The 20365-nt window shown below is 35.5% G+C and overlaps 2 protein-coding genes across 2 annotated transcripts; both read right to left on the minus strand.

Moving 5' to 3' along the window:
• Positions 1-7367: 7367 nt before the first annotated feature.
• On the minus strand, positions 7368-8797 carry LOC106356274 (F-box protein At1g30790-like). The gene has a single exon (XM_013796061.3). The coding sequence runs from the start codon at positions 8740-8742 to the stop codon at positions 7441-7443; it is 1302 nt and encodes a 433-aa protein (XP_013651515.2). The 5' UTR covers positions 8743-8797; the 3' UTR covers positions 7368-7440.
• A 583-nt stretch (positions 8798-9380) lies between these two features.
• On the minus strand, positions 9381-12261 carry BNAA07G07520D (transcription factor bHLH144). Its single transcript, XM_013797630.3, has 4 exons — positions 11989-12261; positions 11377-11536; positions 10953-11122; positions 9381-10735 (listed from the first exon to the last, which is right to left on the minus strand). Exon 4 carries the CDS (start codon positions 10413-10415, stop codon positions 9729-9731), a length of 687 nt encoding a protein of 228 aa, XP_013653084.1. The 5' UTR covers positions 10416-10735; positions 10953-11122; positions 11377-11536; positions 11989-12261; the 3' UTR covers positions 9381-9728.
• Between the last annotated feature and the right edge of the window lie 8104 nt (positions 12262-20365).

The raw sequence follows: 20365 nt of genomic DNA on the forward strand, positions 1-20365 counted from the left end.
ATGGTCCATAGAATCGCGCGGCGAGTTTCTCATTTGCACGACGGGCCAACGTATGCTGACGGTAAGGTCGAAGTTTAAGGAACACCTTCTCTCCGACCTGAAACTCCACCTCCCGGCGACGTGCATCAACCCTGTTCTTCATAGTTTGCTGAGCTTTGTGCAGATATTGCCTGATCAGTGCCAAGTGTTCATCTCTACCCTTCAAACGTTTTTCCAAATCCGCATAGCTAGTAGAGCCCGACTCATAACCCATCAACACAGGCGGGTCTCTACCATAGACAGCTTTGAAAGGTGACATCGAAATAGAGGAGTGAAAAGATGTGTTGTAGCTATACTCTGCCCATGCCAAGTACTGACCCCAAGTGCGAGGCTTCTCACTTGCATAGCACCGCAAGTACGTCTCCAATCCTCTATTTGTCACCTCTGTTTGCCCATCTGACTGTGGGTGGTAGGCAGTGCTGAAACACAACCTTGTTCCCGCCAAACGAAACAGCTCTTTTCAAAACAATCCCGTGAATACCTTATCTCGATCAGAGACGATCGTTTTAGGGAAACCATGTAACCTGACTATCTCATGAATGAATAACACCGCGACATCAACCGCAGTGAAAGGGTGTTTCATTCCCAAGAAGTGAGCGTACTTGGAGAAACGATCAACGACAACCAGCACCACGTTGTAACCCTCTGACTTTGGCAACCCTTCAATAAAATCCATGGACACGTCTTCCCAAACATTGAGTGGAATCGGCAGTGGCTGAAGCAGACCACTAGGGGCCAAAGTAGAATACTTGTTCCGCTGGCAGACCTGACACGCTGAGACATAACGCCGTATGTCAGTCATCATCCCCTTCCAGTAAAAGATCTCCCCGATGCGCTTCTGCGTTTTCAGCACGCCGCCATGACCCCCTTGTTTCCCATCGTGGAACTCGTTTAATATTAACCCCACCATACTCGCATCCTTCGGAATAACCAGCTTACCCTGGCGTAGGAGCCTCCCCTGGACCAGTGTGAAGTCAGGGTGCGCTTTGCTGTCCTGCTTCAAGTCTCGGACAATCTGTCCCATCTCCGGGTCAACCTCAACCGCTCTGTTAATATCCTCCATCTGTAGGGCAATAGGTACTGATAGTGCGTCGGCCGCCTTATTCTCCAAGCCTGGCTTGTATTGGATCTCGAAATCAAATCCCAATAACTTAGTAAGCCACCGCTGATATTCCACCTTAATTTCGCGCTGCTCCAGCAGAAACTTCAAGCTCTTTTGATCGGTACGGACCAGGAACCTGCGCCCTAACAAGTAGTGCCGCCATTTTTGGATAGAAAATACGATGGCCATTAGTTCCCTTTCGTAGACTGACTTCATCCGCTGCCTGTCAGTGAGAGCCTGGCTGAAGTAAGCAAGAGGTCTCTGCTTCTGCATCAGTACCGCGCCCAGACCGAATCCCGATGCATCTGATTCCACCACAAACAACTCATTGAAATCAGGTAGCGCTAGCACCGGTACTGTCGACATCGCGTGCTTTAGATGTTGAAAGGCCTTTGCTGGTACTGGCCCCCAAGCGAATTGATCCTTCTTGAGTAACACCGTAAGAGGTCGAGCTATATCTCCATACCCAAGCACAAACTTGCGGTAGTAGCCAGTCAACCCCAAAAATCCCCGCAAATCCTTCACATTCTGTGGTTCCTTCCAATCTTTCATGGCCTGTATCTTGCCCTCATCTGCAGCTACTCCCTCCGCTGAGATGATGTGACCCAGATACTCCACGGAAGAACTGCCAAACTCGCATTTTTTCTTGTTAGCATACAACTTGTGTTGTTGCAATACCTCCAACACCAGCCTGACGTGCTCAGTGTGCTCCTCCAACGTCTTGCTATAGACGAGGATGTCGTCAAAGAAGACGAGGACGAACTTGCGCAAATAGCCCCGGAACACATCATTCATGAGAGATTGGAATGTTGCTGGTGCATTAGAGAGTCCGAAGGGCATTACCAAGAACTCGTAATGACCATCATGCGTGCGAAATGCTGTCTTCGGTACGTCGCAGGCCTTCACTAAAATCTGGTGATACCCCGCCTTCAGATCCAATTTCGAAAATACCACTGCCCCCTGCAACTCGTCAAGCAGCTGGTCAATCATCGGGATTGGGTAACAATCAGCCACTGTGACTTTGTTCAAGGCGCGGTAGTCGACGCAGAATCTCCAGCTTCCATCTTTCTTTCTAACCAACAAGACAGGGCTGGAAAAGGGGCTACTACTCTCCTGTATAATGCCCGCAGCCAGCATCGTAGTGACCTGTTTCTCTATCTCCTCCTTCTGTATCTGCGGGTATCGGAAAGGGCGCACCCTCACTGGTTCTGCGTCAGGCTTGAGCACAATGGCATGCTCCTTCCCTCGCGAGGGTGGTAACTCCTTGGGTGCCTCAAAGACCGGCGCATAAGCCTCCAGTAACGAGGTAAGTTGTGGTGCGAGTGGTCCTTTCACCACTGGTTTCTCAACTTGCAACCCGTAGTACTCCACCAACACTACCTCTCCTTCCTGTTCCATTGTTTTCCTCATGGCTTTTGCTGAGACTGGTGAGCAACAGAGACTTGGATCTCCCACCAGTCTATACTTGCTGTTTCCAATCTTGAATTTAAGCACCTGCAACTTCCAGTTGACCTTCGTATCGCCCAACGTCTCAACCCATTGGATCCCTAAGATCACATCAGCGCTCCCCAATTCAATTGGCAGAAAGCTTGAGGTGATTGAACAACCTTGTAACTCCAACCTCACGTCAGGACACGTCCCCGCTCCTCTTATCGTAATACCTCCCGCCGTAAGTATGTTGTACGCCTTAGCACTATCGATGGTCAGGTTCAATCTCTTCACAACCTCCGTTGACACAAAATTGTGGGTTGTGCCGCTGTCAATCAGAACCACCACCTTCTCGCCTTGTATTGTTCCCTCTAGCTTGATGGTTTTCGATGATGAAATCCCCATCATTGAGCTAATCGAAATCTCTGCAATCTCCCCTTCCTCTTCCACCGCCGTCTCTGCCAACTCGACGGAACATTCAGAGACATCAATCTCCGTTCCATCCTCTAGCAACATAAGTACCAACAGCTCCGGTCGCGCACACCTGTGATTGTACCGGTACTTCTCATCGCAGCGGAAACAGAGGCCATCCGCCTTCCACTTAGCGACTTCCTCCGGTGTCAGGTGTCGGAACGGTGGCTTGAGCCTATTATGTGGCTTCTGACCTCCGTTGTTGGTGGTTGTCGTGGGTGTGTTGGATTTGGGCCTGTTCTGTCCACTCCCCTGGCCCAAACTTCCTTGAACGCTCCCACGAGCTCCTTGGGCCTGAAATCGTCCGTTACTGGCCCGGCCCGTTTTGCTATCGTTCCCTTCTCCCTTCTCCGACGAGTCTCCTTCTCCGGACCATTCATCGACCAGCTCCGCCACGTTCATTATCTTCTCCAACCCCCGCGGCTCCATCAGTTTCACCCCCGCTCGAATCTTAGGACGCAGACCGTTCTGGAAGGCTATCACCAACACTGAATCGGGAATCTCTGGGGCGTTGGATGCGAGCGCGATGAACTCCTTCCGAAACTTCTTCACGGAGCCCGTTTGTCTTAAGCTAAGCAGTCTCTCGCCTACGCTCGTGTCGCGTACGGTTGAGAACTGCTGAAGCACCCTATCCTTCATTTGCTCCCAACACTCAAATGGGTTTCGATTTCGCTCCCAACGGTACCAAGATAAGGCTTCGCCGGTGAAACACAGTCGCACCGCCCTCATCTTGTCTGCCTCCGTAAAGTCTCCGATCTCAAAGTATTGATCGATCCTCAGTATCCACCCCTCCGCTTCTGTGCCGTCGAACAGCGGTATCTCCATCCGCCGAGACAGCGAAAAGTTTCGATCCTCCAAGGCTCTCCACGGTGGCGGCTGTACCGTGAACGAGTCACCCTCCAACCTTGACTCACCCACGTACCTTGCCTCCCCATGGTGCCTTGGTCCTCCCTCGATACTTTTCCCCGATCCTTCTCCTGGATAGACCGGCGCGTTGAAAACACCCGCTGGATGAGAGACCAAACAAGAGGAGAGCGGCCCTTCTTCCCGCCGATCCTTCTCCTTGGTTTGTTCTGTCAGTCCAAGACGAATCTTCCCAAACTCACCGGTCATCAGCTTCATCTCCGTCATCATGCTCTCCATACACCTCTCCAATGACGAGATCTTCCCTACCTCCTTCTCGATCGCGTCGGTCCTCTCATCCACGCGATCTGCGAGCTCGGAGATCTTCTCATCGTTCTTCTTAACTGGCGCCATGCTTGATCTCAGGTAACAACCGTGCTCTGATACCAAGTTTGTTATGTGAAGAAGTAAAAACAATGATCTAGAGAAACAAGTGTATTATTGAATCAATCGATCAAGTGTTTACAACCAAGAGAAAGTTTCACAGGAGATTTCTCAGCTCCTACACTATGATCGACTCAAACACTCGATACCATTTCTCTTTTACATAGTCATATAAATAGGATAAGCGTAAAGGATAACACGTCACTCTCATTCTGTTAGGCTCGTACGTGCGATGTTCCCTCCGGTACGTGTGATGTTCCCCTCAAGTGGTTATTCAAAGATTCCCCTTCTAGATAAGTGCCACCTCACCTTCTAGAATCCGCCGCTTCCCCATCAAGTTGGAGCCGCGCTCTTCTTATTCTTTCTGTGATATTGGTAAAGGATAGGAGGCCTGCGAGCCTCGTACGTATCACTGAATCAAGCCTTTGCTTTTCCTGCCTGGATAGATTGTAGACGTTGTTGTAACTTCATCATCTGCAAGAGTTTGATTCCATAAAGATCGTCATCACTAGTTTAAGTAAAGGAACGAGTTTCCATTTGTGACCATTCGTCTCTATTCTTTCAAACAAAACAAACTCGTATATGGTGCTAAGTCCACCACGCAACAAGACAGAGGAGCGCACTCAGTTCAAGTCTTTACTTCCAGGACATGAATAAACTGACCCAGAAAACGTCTACTGTATATTTCTTAAGCTAAGTAAATTTAAGCATCAATGTTCGGACTATGACTGGTGTTAGTATCCATGTTGAAATGCATTCAAATCAGCATATAGTCTGTGAGAGGGATGACTTACAGCTTCTCTCTTGCTGTTTTGTTGCCCCTCGTTATCCTGGAGAGTTGCATCAATCCGTTTCCTGCAAACAATAAACGTTATTCCTAAGGGACATGACACTATGTAGCTCAAACACATGATCAACATAGGAAGTCATGTTTTCACATAAGTGCTAAACTACATATTCATCAACAGCATTTATTAGTATCCTAGGGCTAGAACGAAAGGTTCTCTCTTTTTCTTTCCAAGTTGATGTAACAATCCAAAAGAAAGAAACTTGGAAACATACAGTTCAGCAGAGATGTACTCCATACGTTTGCGAACATTGGCATTAGCTTCTGCCAAATCCTGTTTCACTAGCACAGGACCAATCAACTTGTATACGTTCGCGTCGTCTTCCAGCAAATCCAACTCCTGTATGATTCTCTTTCAATCTCAGAAGAATCATACTCTGTATACAAAACAGTGAGACATGTAAATACCTTAAGAACGAGCTCGTTCTCACCGAGTTGAATCGTATACTTCTTCCTCAGCTGGTGATTCTTCGCGATTTCTGAAGTATTAATCTAAGTTTATTGAACAAAAACAAGAGAAAGATTTCGAATCAAGGGATTGATTACCTTTCTGGATTTTGGCGAGATCATTGGCCTTGGCCTCTAGGTCTCTTTGCATATCTCGAAGAGCCATTGATGATGAACTCATCTTCTTCTTCTTCCTCTTGTTCCTCACTCCGGTGTCGAGTTCTTTAGTACTCTCTGTTTCCAGATGGGCTGAAAAGCCCGTGGAGTTCACTAGGATTGCAAATGGCCCATTACATTTCAAAATAGGAATAAAGACTATTAAGAACTTTTTATTATTTCTCTAAATCCCCTATATATTAAAAGGGAAACATTACAACATATTTTTGTATCCACATATCATCACCACAATCATTTTTAGAATCTTTAGAAAAATATGTTGGTCTATATAAATATATAATAAGTTTTTTATTAAACTAACCATAAATTAATCATAAATCTTCTTCATTGTTTACTTAAATAAAAATCACGGAATTATCTAATGTGGTTAAAGTATATACGATAATTAATGATTTTGAATAATAAAAATTTGATAAAAATCAGTTTATTCTCTATCATTTTTAATTCATTTTAAAATAAATTAAACAACCACATTAACTATATAATAAAAATTTAGATTTTTTCGTATATGTTATATTTTGAATTTTAAAAAACGAATATAAATGACTAAAGTTGTTAAAAATATCACACTAAAATTTTTGTGATCCATGGTTTAAAATTTATGTTATAACAAGATACAAATGATTACAAAATTACATAAGTAGGAAGTCTCATCGAATTTGATTTGAAATTTTTTTATAAACATTTTGAACAATTGTTGACAACTTAATATTTAGATTTTAAACTTTGCATTGAATGTTTTTAAAATTATAAATTATTAAAACTATTAAACATCCCATAATTTTTTTATTGTTATCATTGATTTAAAAATTTTGTTATAAAGAAATACAAACGATTAAAAATAATATGAGTATAAAATATGTTTTAACAGATGTCAATATTAAAAATGTACTATATATTTATGTTAATATCATTTAAACTTAATTTTATAACATATAAAATAGAAAAAGTGTTTGTCTGGATAAATAAAATTTATTTAAATATTTGTACCAATTTAATTATATACGTAATAGTTACTAAAATTTTAATCATTCAATATATATTTATTATTTCATAATATGTAAAAAATATATAATATTTAAAAATAATTTATATATAATATTCGTTCCGCGCAAGGCGCGGATCTTAACCTAGTTCACAATAAAAAAAAAAAAGAATTTAACAAAATTGTGTTTAATATGAACTAAGAGTCAACGTTTTTTTTTTAACAAACTAGGAATGCTATAGTTGGTGCCATTTTTAATAATATCTTATAAGCAATCCAAATAAAAAAAAAAGTAATTGAACTATACTTGGGTGAACTTGGGTGAGCTATATAAGCCGCAAAGTTAAATACGACCAGAGATATGATGATTCCTGTGAATGATATCTACTTCAAAGAGAAAATTCCTGAGAATATCACATTTGCGCTAACTTTGCTAATGATATTTACTCTGGATTAAGGTAAACAAGTTCTGGAATTCATGCCTTCAAGTATGGCATTGAGTTTCCAACACTTGAGCAACATCATAACAAAACAAAACAAACACACACATATGTCAGCTATTGCAAATCATATCATTCCTATGATAACACTTGAATATTGATTGAAATAAACACCAGAGTTTGACGAAGTCTTACATCCATTAAAAAAAAAACACAATTATAAAAAGGCAATACTTTCAACATGTTCGGGTGAGACAGAGACATTACAATCGCTCACCAGTCCATAACGGCGCCTAAAACCTTCATCGTCAGCAATCCCATGTATCCGAACTCTTCTCAAGTCTTTTATTTGAGTATTGTAGTAGAAAATGTAGAAGGGCTGTGCACCATGTGACAGTTTTGTTGGAGCAAAAATGATTTCACCAGCCTTGTTGGTGCCCGGGGAAGTCATATTCACCAAATCGCAAGGAAGGTCAAATGTTTGCTTGGACCAGACACCTTTCTTCACGTCCTCTAAAATCCATAAATCAAAACTGCGGAAGCTCAAAGGTTGGTGTCTAACAACGGAAGCTAACTTCCCTTTGTATTCTATCAACACTGAATAACTCAGGACATCCTTAGGCATTTTGATAAAACTTATCTTCTCATGTCTAACATCAAAACAGACAATCACCGGATTCATTCTTGGTCTTGGGGCCCAAGCACCAAAATATATAAAACCATTAATGCATAGTCTATTCGTCAGAGGGGAATAAGGTGGGGAGGTTACCATATTGCGTGATTCTCCTCCCCCTCCTCCTCCAAGTTTTATAACCTCGTGCACAACACAAATATGATAACCCCGGACAGGAGTAGGCACCAAAGACAATGCTTTGAATTGACCATCAACAGGATCGTATCCCAAGGATGTGCGGTTTCCTTTACAGGGCAAGCTAACGACTTGACCCGTGCTAGGGTTACATATAGTGAACTGAAAACCATAACAACAACCGACAAAGCCATGGACGGAAGGACAATCGGAGACGTGAGACAAGCTCAACGAAGGTATAGTCATGTGGAGATTGGCAGCCAAAGAAGAAGACGAGAAGATGAACAGACGCTGGGCATCACCCTTGACAAATACACTGTTGCTGAAAGCGACTGTAAACCGGGATCGGGTTGCAGAGGAGGACATAGCGTAGTAAGCATGGACGAACCCTTGGCTTAGGATGATGGAAGACCACGTCTTCGACACACATCGGGACCTCATCAGAGACTTTACAGGCAATCTAGTCATTATCTCCACCTCTAGGTCTAAAGGGATCGAATGTAGTAGCTTACTTGGCCTCTTGTCGCTCTCATCGTCCTCGTTACCATCTCTCTCCTTGCGTTTCAAGCAAACCCTAGATTCGACTTTGCGAAGGAGTTTCTTTTGGTGTGGTTTAACCTGCAATCTAGTCATCTTCTTCAGATCAAGAGGGATCGGTTCTATACTTCGGTGGCTGGAGAACCTCTCCGTCTCATATCCCTTGCGTTTCATGGCGACTCAAGACGAAGACTTTTAAAGCCAAAAAGAGTTTTTTTTTTTTTTTTTTACGTGTTCCAGAAGTCATCAGTTCCTCTGCCGTTTGTTTTAGGTTAACTTCTCTCATTAGAAATATCAGTGAATTTCTCAATCTCAGCCGTCTATTTGAGGTGTATCCCTGAAATTCGCTGAAATGTATTATATACGGTAACAACTATATAAAATAATAATGTTAAGAATTTGATATTTTTTATAAAAAAATACAAAAAGTTTCTTTTTTGTTTAATTAGATTCATTTATTTTAAAGTATGTTTCATATAACTTAAGAAAATTGTTTATTTACTGTAGACTCATATGAAGATTTTTACTTTTGACAAAGCCAAAGAGTTTCTTTTTCTTTTACGTGTTCAAACCTTTGAGTCTGAACCTCTTCTCTAAATCTCAGCCGCTTGTTTTAAGTTAACTTCTCTCATTGGAAACATTTTCAATCTCAGCCGTCTAGTGAGAGGCGTAACCTGAAATTCGCTGAATTTTTTTTTTTCAACTAAAATATTATTTATTAGACAAAGGTGTGGGAGGCGACAAAAGACAAAAGTGATTGTCCCTTGAGCCGACAAAAGAAAAAAAGTGATGGCACTTGCAATGTTTCACTATATGATGAACTTGTCATCAGAAGACCAAATGTTTTTTTTAAGAAGCAAAATACAACATTACATGCCCAAGCAAAAAAGCAGATCACAAACCATAATAGTTCATGGCTACAAATGATTACAGTGTAAGTTCCAGCCATACAAATCAAAAGGCTCAAAGCAAATCCACAAGTACACCTTGTGCAACACATAAAATGAAACAACATATATAGAGAGAGAGATTCAACATACTGTTATATCTAAGTACCATAGATATACCATAGAGAGAGACAGAGTGGTCCAGATAGTGCTGGACTGAGAGTTACTTCCCAAGAACAGTTGCAATGGAAGAAGGAATATCGGATAGTATCTTCAAGATTGGTTTGAGAAATGTCCAACGCCAAGTTTCTGAGCTTCGAGTTTAAGTGACTTGAGGTACTGAACAGCTTCATCAAGTACAGAAGCTGTATTCATCTCGTCCCCTCCAGGGACTATTCTCCTCAACACTCCCATCATTTTCTTCATCTTTCTCCTTCCTTTCCCATCATTGTTAGAACTACTAGCACTTCCAGATAAACTCTGCTTCCTTCTTGAGCTATTATATCCAGAGCTCGAGTTACGAGCAGTGCTGCTGACCTCTTCTGAATCACCACCATCCTCACTCTCATCATCATCATCATCTTCATCTGTGCTCAAGAGAGCATCAATCTCATTAGGATCTTCTTGGTGAGAAGAAGAGGATGATACTTCTTGTTGGCCATAGTTACCATAACCTCCCGCAACATACTCGTTCTGAAACGAAGAAGCTAATCCGGAGTTCACGAGCCTAGGTGTCAGTTCAGGATGGAACATCACTTGGCTGCGGTCATACGTTTGGTCGAAAACGACAAAGTTCTTTGGACAGACCGAAGAGGGTTGAAGTTCAACACCATGGAATGGTAACTTGGCACATGGCGGGAACAAAGCATCAAAGGATGACGCTGATGCATACGACGGGGCGCTGTTCATGTTTCCGTCTCCCATTTGGTCAGAGAAGTAGGGATACTGATTGTTCTGCATTAGAGCTAAAATGTGAAAACAAAAAACAAGTCCTAAGCTGCGAGCTGCTTGATTCTTTACTACCAAATCTGTCTTCGTTAAGCTTTGAGCTGCTCGGTTACACTACTAAACAAACACTACGTTGACAACTGAACCAAATGCTAAATCAAGTTGTTATGGCCATCAGACTGAAGAGTCTCCACCAAACAGAGTTCAGTTGTCTTCAGAATACCAAACTCTTAATATCTCACAGTAATCAAAAGACAGCCGCCGCCCAATTATCGGAAACTCCAGAAACCAGACTACGTTACAGGCTTAAGTAACTGTCTGAAATATTCTGCCTGCAAAGATTTTAGAAAAAAAAAAAAGAAAGGTTGAAACATCATACACACTGTGGTTTTGTGCTTTAAAGAATAAAACTATTTACCCAAAACATATATGATCTATTAGAGGGATACATTTTTCAATGCTTGATAACTTAATCTAATTCAGAAAAGTAGTTATTACTAGGCGTTAAAAATGGTTATGAAATGAAGTAAATGAAGGAAAGGTATGTACCTGGCAAACTTGAACGGATTGGTAATTAGCAATGAAACATGTAGTCATCATAAAAGTTCCTATTTCCTTCAATGATCTGTATCCCTTCTTCTTGTTTCCAACAATGCACATTCTCAACACTAAAAAAATAGTCACAACAACAACAGAGAGCCACTCCGGATTAACAACGCCTGCAAAACGAGAAAGGAATGTTCACTAGTTTTAAACACAAGAAGCTGTGAAAAAAAAGTAAAACAAGAGAGCATTCGTTTTCACATGGCACCAAGGCGAGAAGACAATCTAAACTAGATACCGACATACTATATAAAACAGCTAATATGGAGGCAAAGCAAAAGAGACTACAAAGATCTAAATAAAAATACTTCACATGAATGGTAGGACAAAAAAACAGAAGATGTGGCAAAAGATACACTCAGTCACTCACCTGGAAAGGATGGAAATTTACAGAATGACAAGGAAAAAGACAACGAGACGAGTGCAAGTCCGGTTGAAAAACATGAAGAAGGATGTCCAAGGCATCTTTGATTCCTTCCACTATTAATTTTGAGTATTTAACCTCCCCGTTCCTCTTCTCTTTCAAAAAACTTCACAAACAAACACAACAAAATTAGGACCAATGCCATTCATAAAATAATCACAGATATATGAAGTTGAAAGGCACTGAAACCAACGCAAAATCTCTATAAAAAATATATCTAATAATACTGAAAATAAATAAAATAAACAGAGGATGTTTGATTCATGAAACAAAAGCATACAGCTTTATGCATCTGTGTACGATAAACAGAGCAGCCATGACCAAAGACACTAACACTGGTGGATCACGGATAATAAATGTTTTTTTATCTTTTTCACTAAAATTACATACTGATCACCAAAACTGAACACGAAACAGAATCTTCAAGCGATCATGAATAGTTTATTCATGAAAAAGAAACAGAACGAAATCACACAGAAATATCAAAGGGAAAAATAGAATCTTCACCCAAATAAGTCAAAAAATTGCGGCGGCAAGAAGAAGCAAAAAAGATCATACCTATAGAGATCAAAAACCTTGAGAATAGAAGAGGAAGAATAAAAATGAACTCTTTCTGCGTAGAACTTAAGCTGAAAGGCTGATCGAAAGAAGTTGCAGTGGGGTGGGGAAGAAGATCTAGAAAGAGAGAAAAAGAGAGAGACAATAGGAGTAATTGACAGAGAGCGTGGCCTTCTTCTTTTCTGGTGCTGTTTGTTTGTTTTTGTTTGGTTTGTCCACTCCCATTTTAATCGCATTCATCATACATATACGGATGTTTAAAGTTTTTTTCCTTTTTTTCTTTTTTGTAAAACAGTTCCCTTTTTATTAATTCATAGCACGGTTTGTGTGCGTGAATCTACTTGTTTTTTTTTTTTTGAGCAACTCTACTTGTTTTATTGAAAACAAAAATAAAAACAAGCAAAAAGAGGTTAAACTTTAGTGGAAATTTCGGAATTATCAATTTTTTACACTCCTACTAATATTGATTCACCCAAGATCAAATTATCGACAAAATATGTCTTTCTACGAGTTATATTGAAGAAATAAAATCTTTTGATGTAGTCTTTAGGAATATGTTCAACTGAAAATTTGATGTAAACTGTACTATTAAAATAGAAATCATAACTTTTTTTTTACATGTGTGATTTTTTTAGATCATCTTTAAAAAACATTTTTATATTTACATAACAATATCCTAACAATATATCTAATATCCTTATTCCTTACATTTACTCTTCGTTTGTATTTGTATTTCATATAATTGAATGGGCTCGTCGATGAGTCGTAACTTGGCCAGCTAAAATATTCAACAAACACAAACATTCAATTTTATCCTAAAAATAATGGATGGTAATCCATCAAGTAATTATCAAGTAATGATATATTCTTTTGTCTACCATACCAAGAGGTATAAAAATATATCTTACAATAAACATATTGTGTTAGATCTTTGTAATTAGACTGGATTTAATACTTTTTAAAAATATTGGATTTAATATCTATCTTATTAAAACTCAAGTACAAAATTGGAGTGTTTGGAGACTTGAATAGGACTTTTAAAAATTTGGAGTGTTTGGAAACATGGATTGCAGTCTTTAAAAAAAAATATTTTTGTTTGAAAACAAGGATAGTAGTATTAAGAAAAAAAGTAATGGGCTTATGTTTTTTTAAAAAATTGAAAGTTATCTAGGCCACTTTTAAAATATACCAAAATGGGTCAATCTAATTCCCTAAAAAAAAATTTTCTAATCTAACCATAAAACAAAATTTAAACTTTATATACATATTTCAAATCAAAATAATAATTCAAATTTGATTTATATCAAAAATTGATTCAAAAATATACATATATTCAAAAATGGATTTTTACTAAACTATTTTTCAATAACCATTATAAAAAAATATTGTCAATATATATAAGAAAAATATAATACAAAGCCCAATTTGAAATACCAACTCAAATTATGGTTTTCATATTTCATATTAAGTTTTAAAAATATAATATATGTAATTATTTATATGATGGTATGTATAAAATACTATTAATTATATGATTACTTATATGATGGTACATATAAAATACGATTAATTATATGATGATAAAATACGATATATAATAATGACTAGGGATGGGCTTTTGGATACCCATACGGGTTTAGTTCTGATCGGTTTGTATTTTGGGTTTTCGGGGTCAAAGATTTCAGCCTTATTAGAATGTTTCTAAATTTTGGTTTGAGTTCGATTTGGATCTTTGCGGGTTTGGTTTGGGTTTGGATAACTAATTTAAATTATTTTTAAAGTCTTAAATCATTATATATTTTAAATTTCTCAAAATGTATAAATAAAATAATATATTACGTATAAATTTGAATAACATATGTCATAATACTTAAGCTTAACATATCAATTGGCTTGATTTAAAATTTTGGATACGAAATCAATAATTATTTTAAGTATTTTTGGTGATTTGAGTATATTTTAACTATTTCAGATATTTACTTTTGACTATCTATATATATTTTCAAGTATTTAAACCAATTTAAAAGTATCATTTTTGATGTTTTATATGCGTTAAATCTAAAAATAATTAATATATATAAGTATATAAATCTATTTTTAGATAAATTCGGATACCCAAATACTTCGGTTCGGATCAGATTCGGTTCTATAAATAACAAAATTTTGAATAATTAGAATATTTAATCAATTTATGTTTGGGTTTGGTACTATATCTTTGGATCGGTATCGGTTATGTTCCTCGGATTCATTTTTCCAAATCCTAATAATTACATGAAAAACAAATATCAACATATTTTTCAAAATATACACCCGCGCGCCTGCGCGGGTCAAAATCTAGTTGGAATTAAATATGAAAGCATATATATAAACATACGGTCATCTTATTTTATATCTACATTTAAACCAAATAAAAATATATCTGCTAATAATTATTATTATTATTAATAGACCCATTTTAATATGTAGATGACACACGTATCTTGTTTTAAAATGATTTTGAAACCATATATTCCAAAATATTAAAACCAGTAAATAAAATTTATTTAACAAAAATATTAAGTTTTAGTTTATAGAACCGAATCTTTGAAAATGTAATATAAATAAACTTCTCAAAAAATACTTCATTAATATAAATAGAAATATAAGAGAATAAAAATGGTAATTTGAGATTAAAATTAATGAAATTTATAGAAGTATTTTATTTTAAAAAATTTATGTTCAGTTTACTCATTTTTGAATAACACATCTATGTATACTATTCAAACATAAGTCATAATTTATCTCATGTGTAATTGTTTTATGGAAAATTCTCTCGAATGACTATTTTTAAATTATATAACGTGAATAAGTATGTATAATAGCCGAAGAATTACAAGAATTTTTTTAACACTGAAAAATTCATTTTAAATGATTCACGAATATTAGGATAGTACAACCAAAAATTAATAATTTAAATCACTAAAAGACATAATAAAAAAACTCAATAAAACATAGACGATGCACTACAATTTTTTGTTTAAAATTCAAATGAAGTGGGACTTTTATAAGTTTGTATAAATTATTGAGTCAAAAATTTAAACCATACAAAAAATTTGATTAACATCTATGTATAGCCAATGTACACATTTAATGAAATATCTAAATCAATATTAAATAAAGTGACTTCCCATAAATATAACAAATAGTTAATGTTTTAATTAGTGTTCATGGTTTAATAAGAAAGATTGTACAAAATCAAATTAGTACAATGTGAAATATAAAATTGGTGTGTGTGAAAATGTTATATGATACAATTAGTAATATGATAAATATTAAAATTATATCCACTAATCATTTTAAACAAATGTTATATGAATAAAATGATAATAATTACCTGCACGATTGTGTGGATGAAGATCTAGTTTGTATTAAAATGACAAATTTACAATTCAAAAATGAATTTTACCCACTTAAAATTTTCTGTTATTGGACTTAACATTTTATAAAGTAGTCTTAAATTTATTGTTACTGATTTTAAATTGTAAGTTTTAAAACTTTCGAGTGATTTTAGAGTGTTATGGTTAATTTCTTAATTAAAAAAATAAAACTCAAATCTCATGATTTTTGGTAATATTTTAAAATAGTTTAAAAAAATCACTTTAAATTCTCTAATTTATATAAAATCACTTAAAAATCATTAAAAATCAAACTACCTCAAATTTAGATTAAATACAACCTTGAGTTATTTCATCCCCAAAAATAAAATAAAAGAGTTTATTTTGTTGTTTCTTTAGTTATTTATTGTTTAGAGAAAACTTCTATTAGAACATATAACAAAATTGTAACCAAATTTACATGATTGGGCATGATTCTAGTGTCGATTTTCAGTTAGTCAAATTGATTAATGCAATAAACATAATGGCATACAACATCGAAATCACTTATATAAAATCAAACTGGTATGTTATGTCTCACATAATCTGATAATTAGGATCGAGTGTAGAATTTCAATACTACTTATATAGTCGTTTTTTATAATCGTGGAGATCCAAATATATTTTAGCCCCAAAGACTATCCTATGATACATTGCATCAGAATACACTACTAATCCATGTAAATGGCATAACTAGATGGGCAAAACAAATTAAACGCAGGACGAAAGTTCTAACAGTAATTTATTTACCAAAGACGATTTTGGTTATCATACTGGTCTCAAAAATAAAGTTTACGTGAATAGCGTAATGCATGTATATCACTCATTCACTAGGCGGATATAGTTTTTTGAATAGGGAATTAGAAAGGACAAAGTTTATAAAAATAACAATAAGTAAATGTATTAAGAGATGTTTTGGTTGTTGCTAAAAAGAAAAAGATGTTTTGGTTTAACAGTAGGAAAACAAAAGGAGAGGGAAGGGGAGCACGCGTGAGAGGTTGGACAGAAGAGAGTCAAACACGGGGAGTGTGAGCCGTTAGATGAAGCAATCTGAGTGGTTCCCGATCAATGCGGGCATGATGGTGACCGTAGGATTGCGATAACACGCGTGAAAAGCTTTGTAGGTCCCCCACCAAAACTTGACATTTTTTTTTTGGTATGTACTTAAAATAATATAATGATGATAAATTGTAGTTGTATGTAATAATCGACGACACGAGATACTCATCATCGCTTTGGGCTCTTGCTCCAACCCATACTTCCAAGTAACGTATACTTAGTTCAAACCAAACCTCATGATTTCCCTCTGTACATTTGAGCTGCAATAATAAGCTTAAAAAACAACATGGAGATCGAGTGTCTGACGCAAATGTTGGCATGCGGGTTTATGTTTTTCCCCCTCCACTAATTTGATTTGATTGGTAGCCACAAACAATTACGATGTCGTGTTTTAAATCACTGTTTGTTTCGCTACTAATCACCCAAACACTATGTGAGATTTGGTAGAAAAGTAAACATTTAATTTGATACAAACTTGTTTGCTACTAACAGCAAGTCAGATTTGGTAGAAAAGTAACAATTTAATACTACATGGTACAAAAGAAATAACGGCCGCGTACACATATGAGTCGTGTGGTTTTAGCTCAGATCATTATTTGGAGTATTGGACTTCGAGGTAACGATATCCACATTGTTTGAGCTTTAATCAACACACCCAACTATTTTATCAACAGAAAGATGGATATATTGTTATTAATAATAATAATACATGAAACAAAACAAATATCGAATATTTTTTTTTTTGACAAAAACAAATATCGAATATTTTACAATTCGGTGAAAGTAATTATTCATTTGGGAGGAGACCGAATTGTAAGAAAATGAATATGTAGAAATGTCTGATTATCTTTAATTTTGGCAAATGTTATTTTAGTGACAGATGATTATGGTGTTGAAAAGGGCTATTAGACCATCTCCAATGAAACTCTATTTTTTTCACTCTATAATAGAGTAAAAGTAAAATATAGAGAAATATAATTTTTTACTCTAAAATAGACTAACTCTATTAGGAGTTGAAAAGTGACATTCTTCGATATCTAATCTATTAATTTAGGGTCCTAAATTTTATCTACTTAAAAAATTGTCATTTAAATTTGGACTATTTCAGTTTTGTCACTATGATGGACCCTTTCAATTGATAGATTATATATTTTCAGACGTAACAAAGTAAATACAACCGGACAACTTAAATTAAACCAACATTCTCTATTAAACCTAAACCGATCTCTTAATCAGAAATTAAACTATAATTAAACCGAAGGTTATCTACTATATTATATACGATCCCAAATGCACTCACCTTTGCTTCTCTTCAGTTTCATTCAAAAACTCTTACTGGACTTCATGGTAGTATAGACGATCGTCTTTGCTTCTCTTCAGTTCATAAACTGCAAAATCTGATTATTTTATATTTTTGTCCATCTTTCATCAACGTTAACATTCTAACAAATATTATACTATAGTTATGTCAACATGAACACAAAGGTGAAATGAATTTCTTTTATGATGCACTTATAAGAACGTGTCATTATGAACACAATATTGTTTTTCGTTTATCATAGCACAACATGCCATTCATACATGTATACTATATAATATTCATTAATATATATTAATAGGTTAGATGTATTTTGTATATTAAATAATATTCATTTCTAATAATTTTGTACATACAATTGTTATCTTAAAAATAAGATTCTAACTATATTAAAAATAGTTTTGATCAAATCTAAACTAAATAGTCTTGCAAATAAAATAACCGCTAACAACTTAATTCAGTTTGTTTATATATAATACATTAAAATTTAATACAAAATCTAAATTTTAAATTTAAGCAAAATAATATATCAATTATATTCAACATTATTATCTAATCTATTAAATATTATATTTTGTGCACTAACACTATATACAACGCGTATTACAATGTATAATATGAATCATATACATTATAAACTAATACCATATACAATACATATTACAACATATAATATAAAAGGAAAAATGATTGCTAGCTACATGAAATATTTGTCACCACATGGCTAACCATACAAACTAAATTAATGTATACCTAACCACACGAAATATATGTTATGCATGACAACATTCCTCAACTTTACGATGTTATGTAGTTAACCTCACGAGTTTAATTTTATTTTATCCAAAAATTAATGTGGATGTTAGAGATTGTTTAAAAGAATAAAAAAACAAAATTAATTAAATAATATCTTATATAACTTTTATATTTAACATAAATAAAAATAATATAATTATATTGTTTTCAAATACACTAAAATAAAAATGTTAAAACATTACTTATCAAAATTTATAAAACATATTGATTTTTTAAATTAGATTTTGTTAAAAATATTTTGACGTTTTTAAAGCACGGGTCAAAATCTAATTTAGGTAAATTACCGTCAGGTACGTCACATTTTAATTGATATAAGGAGAGATTTAATTGGTCTCTCACATACACATTATTTTTTGGATATAAAATTAAATTCGTGATGTTAACTACATAACAACATAAAGTTGAAGGATGTTGTTATGCATAATATATATTTCGTGTAGCTAAGTATACAATTGTTTAGTTTGTATGGTTAGCCATGTGATGGCCAATACTTCATGTAGTCAGCAGTCATATATTATAAATTAATGACAAACATATAAATATTATATACATATATTATATACCAAAAATATATATAATATCAATTTTGATTAAATAATATCCGCGCATAGCGCGGGTCGGTATCTAGTTTCACTTTATAATAGAGTAATTCTATTATTTACTCTATTATAGAGTAACATCATTGGAGCAAAATTTACTCTATAATAGAATTATTCTATTTTAGTGTTAATTATAGAAAAAAAATAAAGACTCATTGAAAATGCCCTTAGAACACTTTCATGGCCATGAGAGATCTCTAAGGGGGGCTTATTGTACTTGAGATTTCATAAAATTTTGGGTTTTGTTCAAATCATCTCTTATTGAATATGGTATTTATAAAAGTTCTAACAAATCCATGGTTATTGGATATAGTATTTGTACAAATCCTATCAAAACTCCTCTTATTGTAAAATATGGATTTCATCAGTAATTATATCAAAGATTATTTTGAATTATTAGGAAAAAAGATTTACACTACAGATTCAATAGAAACAAATACCATCTAAAGAGATGGAATTTAAAAAAATAATCTTATCTCTCGTATCAGCAGCCGAGGAGCCTTTTGTTTAGTAGTTGCATTAATCTCCAAAGTCCAAACAAAAATAATTTGCAGATTGTGGATCTGGCATTAGAAGGATCACAAAGAATCTGCTGATATGGTACTCCAACGAGGTGAATATGTTTCTTCGGTTTCTACAACTTTTAGGGCTTCAGTTCTTCTTTGTCTCATTTATAGACTTGTATCTTTTGATCTTACATTGATCCTCTTGAGCCTGTAGCGCAATTCCTTGATGCCGCACGCGGAAACTAACTTTTTCTGCGTTCCTCTTCACGTAATGTTCTTGTAGTGTCTCTCTTCTATATTCTCTATCTGATCTTTGGTTTTCAATTCTTCTTATCATTTGTTACGTGGACGTTTATATAATCATAGGAGTTTACTCCAGCTGCTCAAATGCATGATGTCATATGGGTTCATTGGTGCATCGGGCATCTCATGCTATGTTTCTGGTGGTTGATCTCAGTGCTGCCTTAAACCTGGTGGGGATTTTGGTGTGAAAGAAACTCTCGCTCAGCAAGGTAAATTGTTCTTCTTGACATTTCAAGATGACATTGACATCGGGGATGATGATGATCATCAACAACAAGAACAAAAGAAGCCTAATTAGAACAAGGGATATTAGTTGTCGGGGATAAGTAAACAGAAGCTGGCGAATAAGTTTACGAGCTTCAA

This window comes from Brassica napus, chromosome A7 (genome assembly GCF_020379485.1).
Source record: "Brassica napus cultivar Da-Ae chromosome A7, Da-Ae, whole genome shotgun sequence".
Taxonomy (NCBI): Eukaryota; Viridiplantae; Streptophyta; class Magnoliopsida; order Brassicales; family Brassicaceae; genus Brassica; species Brassica napus.

Coding starts and splice junctions, on each gene's coding strand:
- LOC106356274 (XM_013796061.3), bottom strand. CDS start 8,742: ATGAAACGCAAGGGATATGAGACGGAGAGGTTCTCCAGCCACCGAAGT.
- BNAA07G07520D (XM_013797630.3), bottom strand. CDS start 10,415: ATGCAGAACAATCAGTATCCCTACTTCTCTGACCAAATGGGAGACGGA.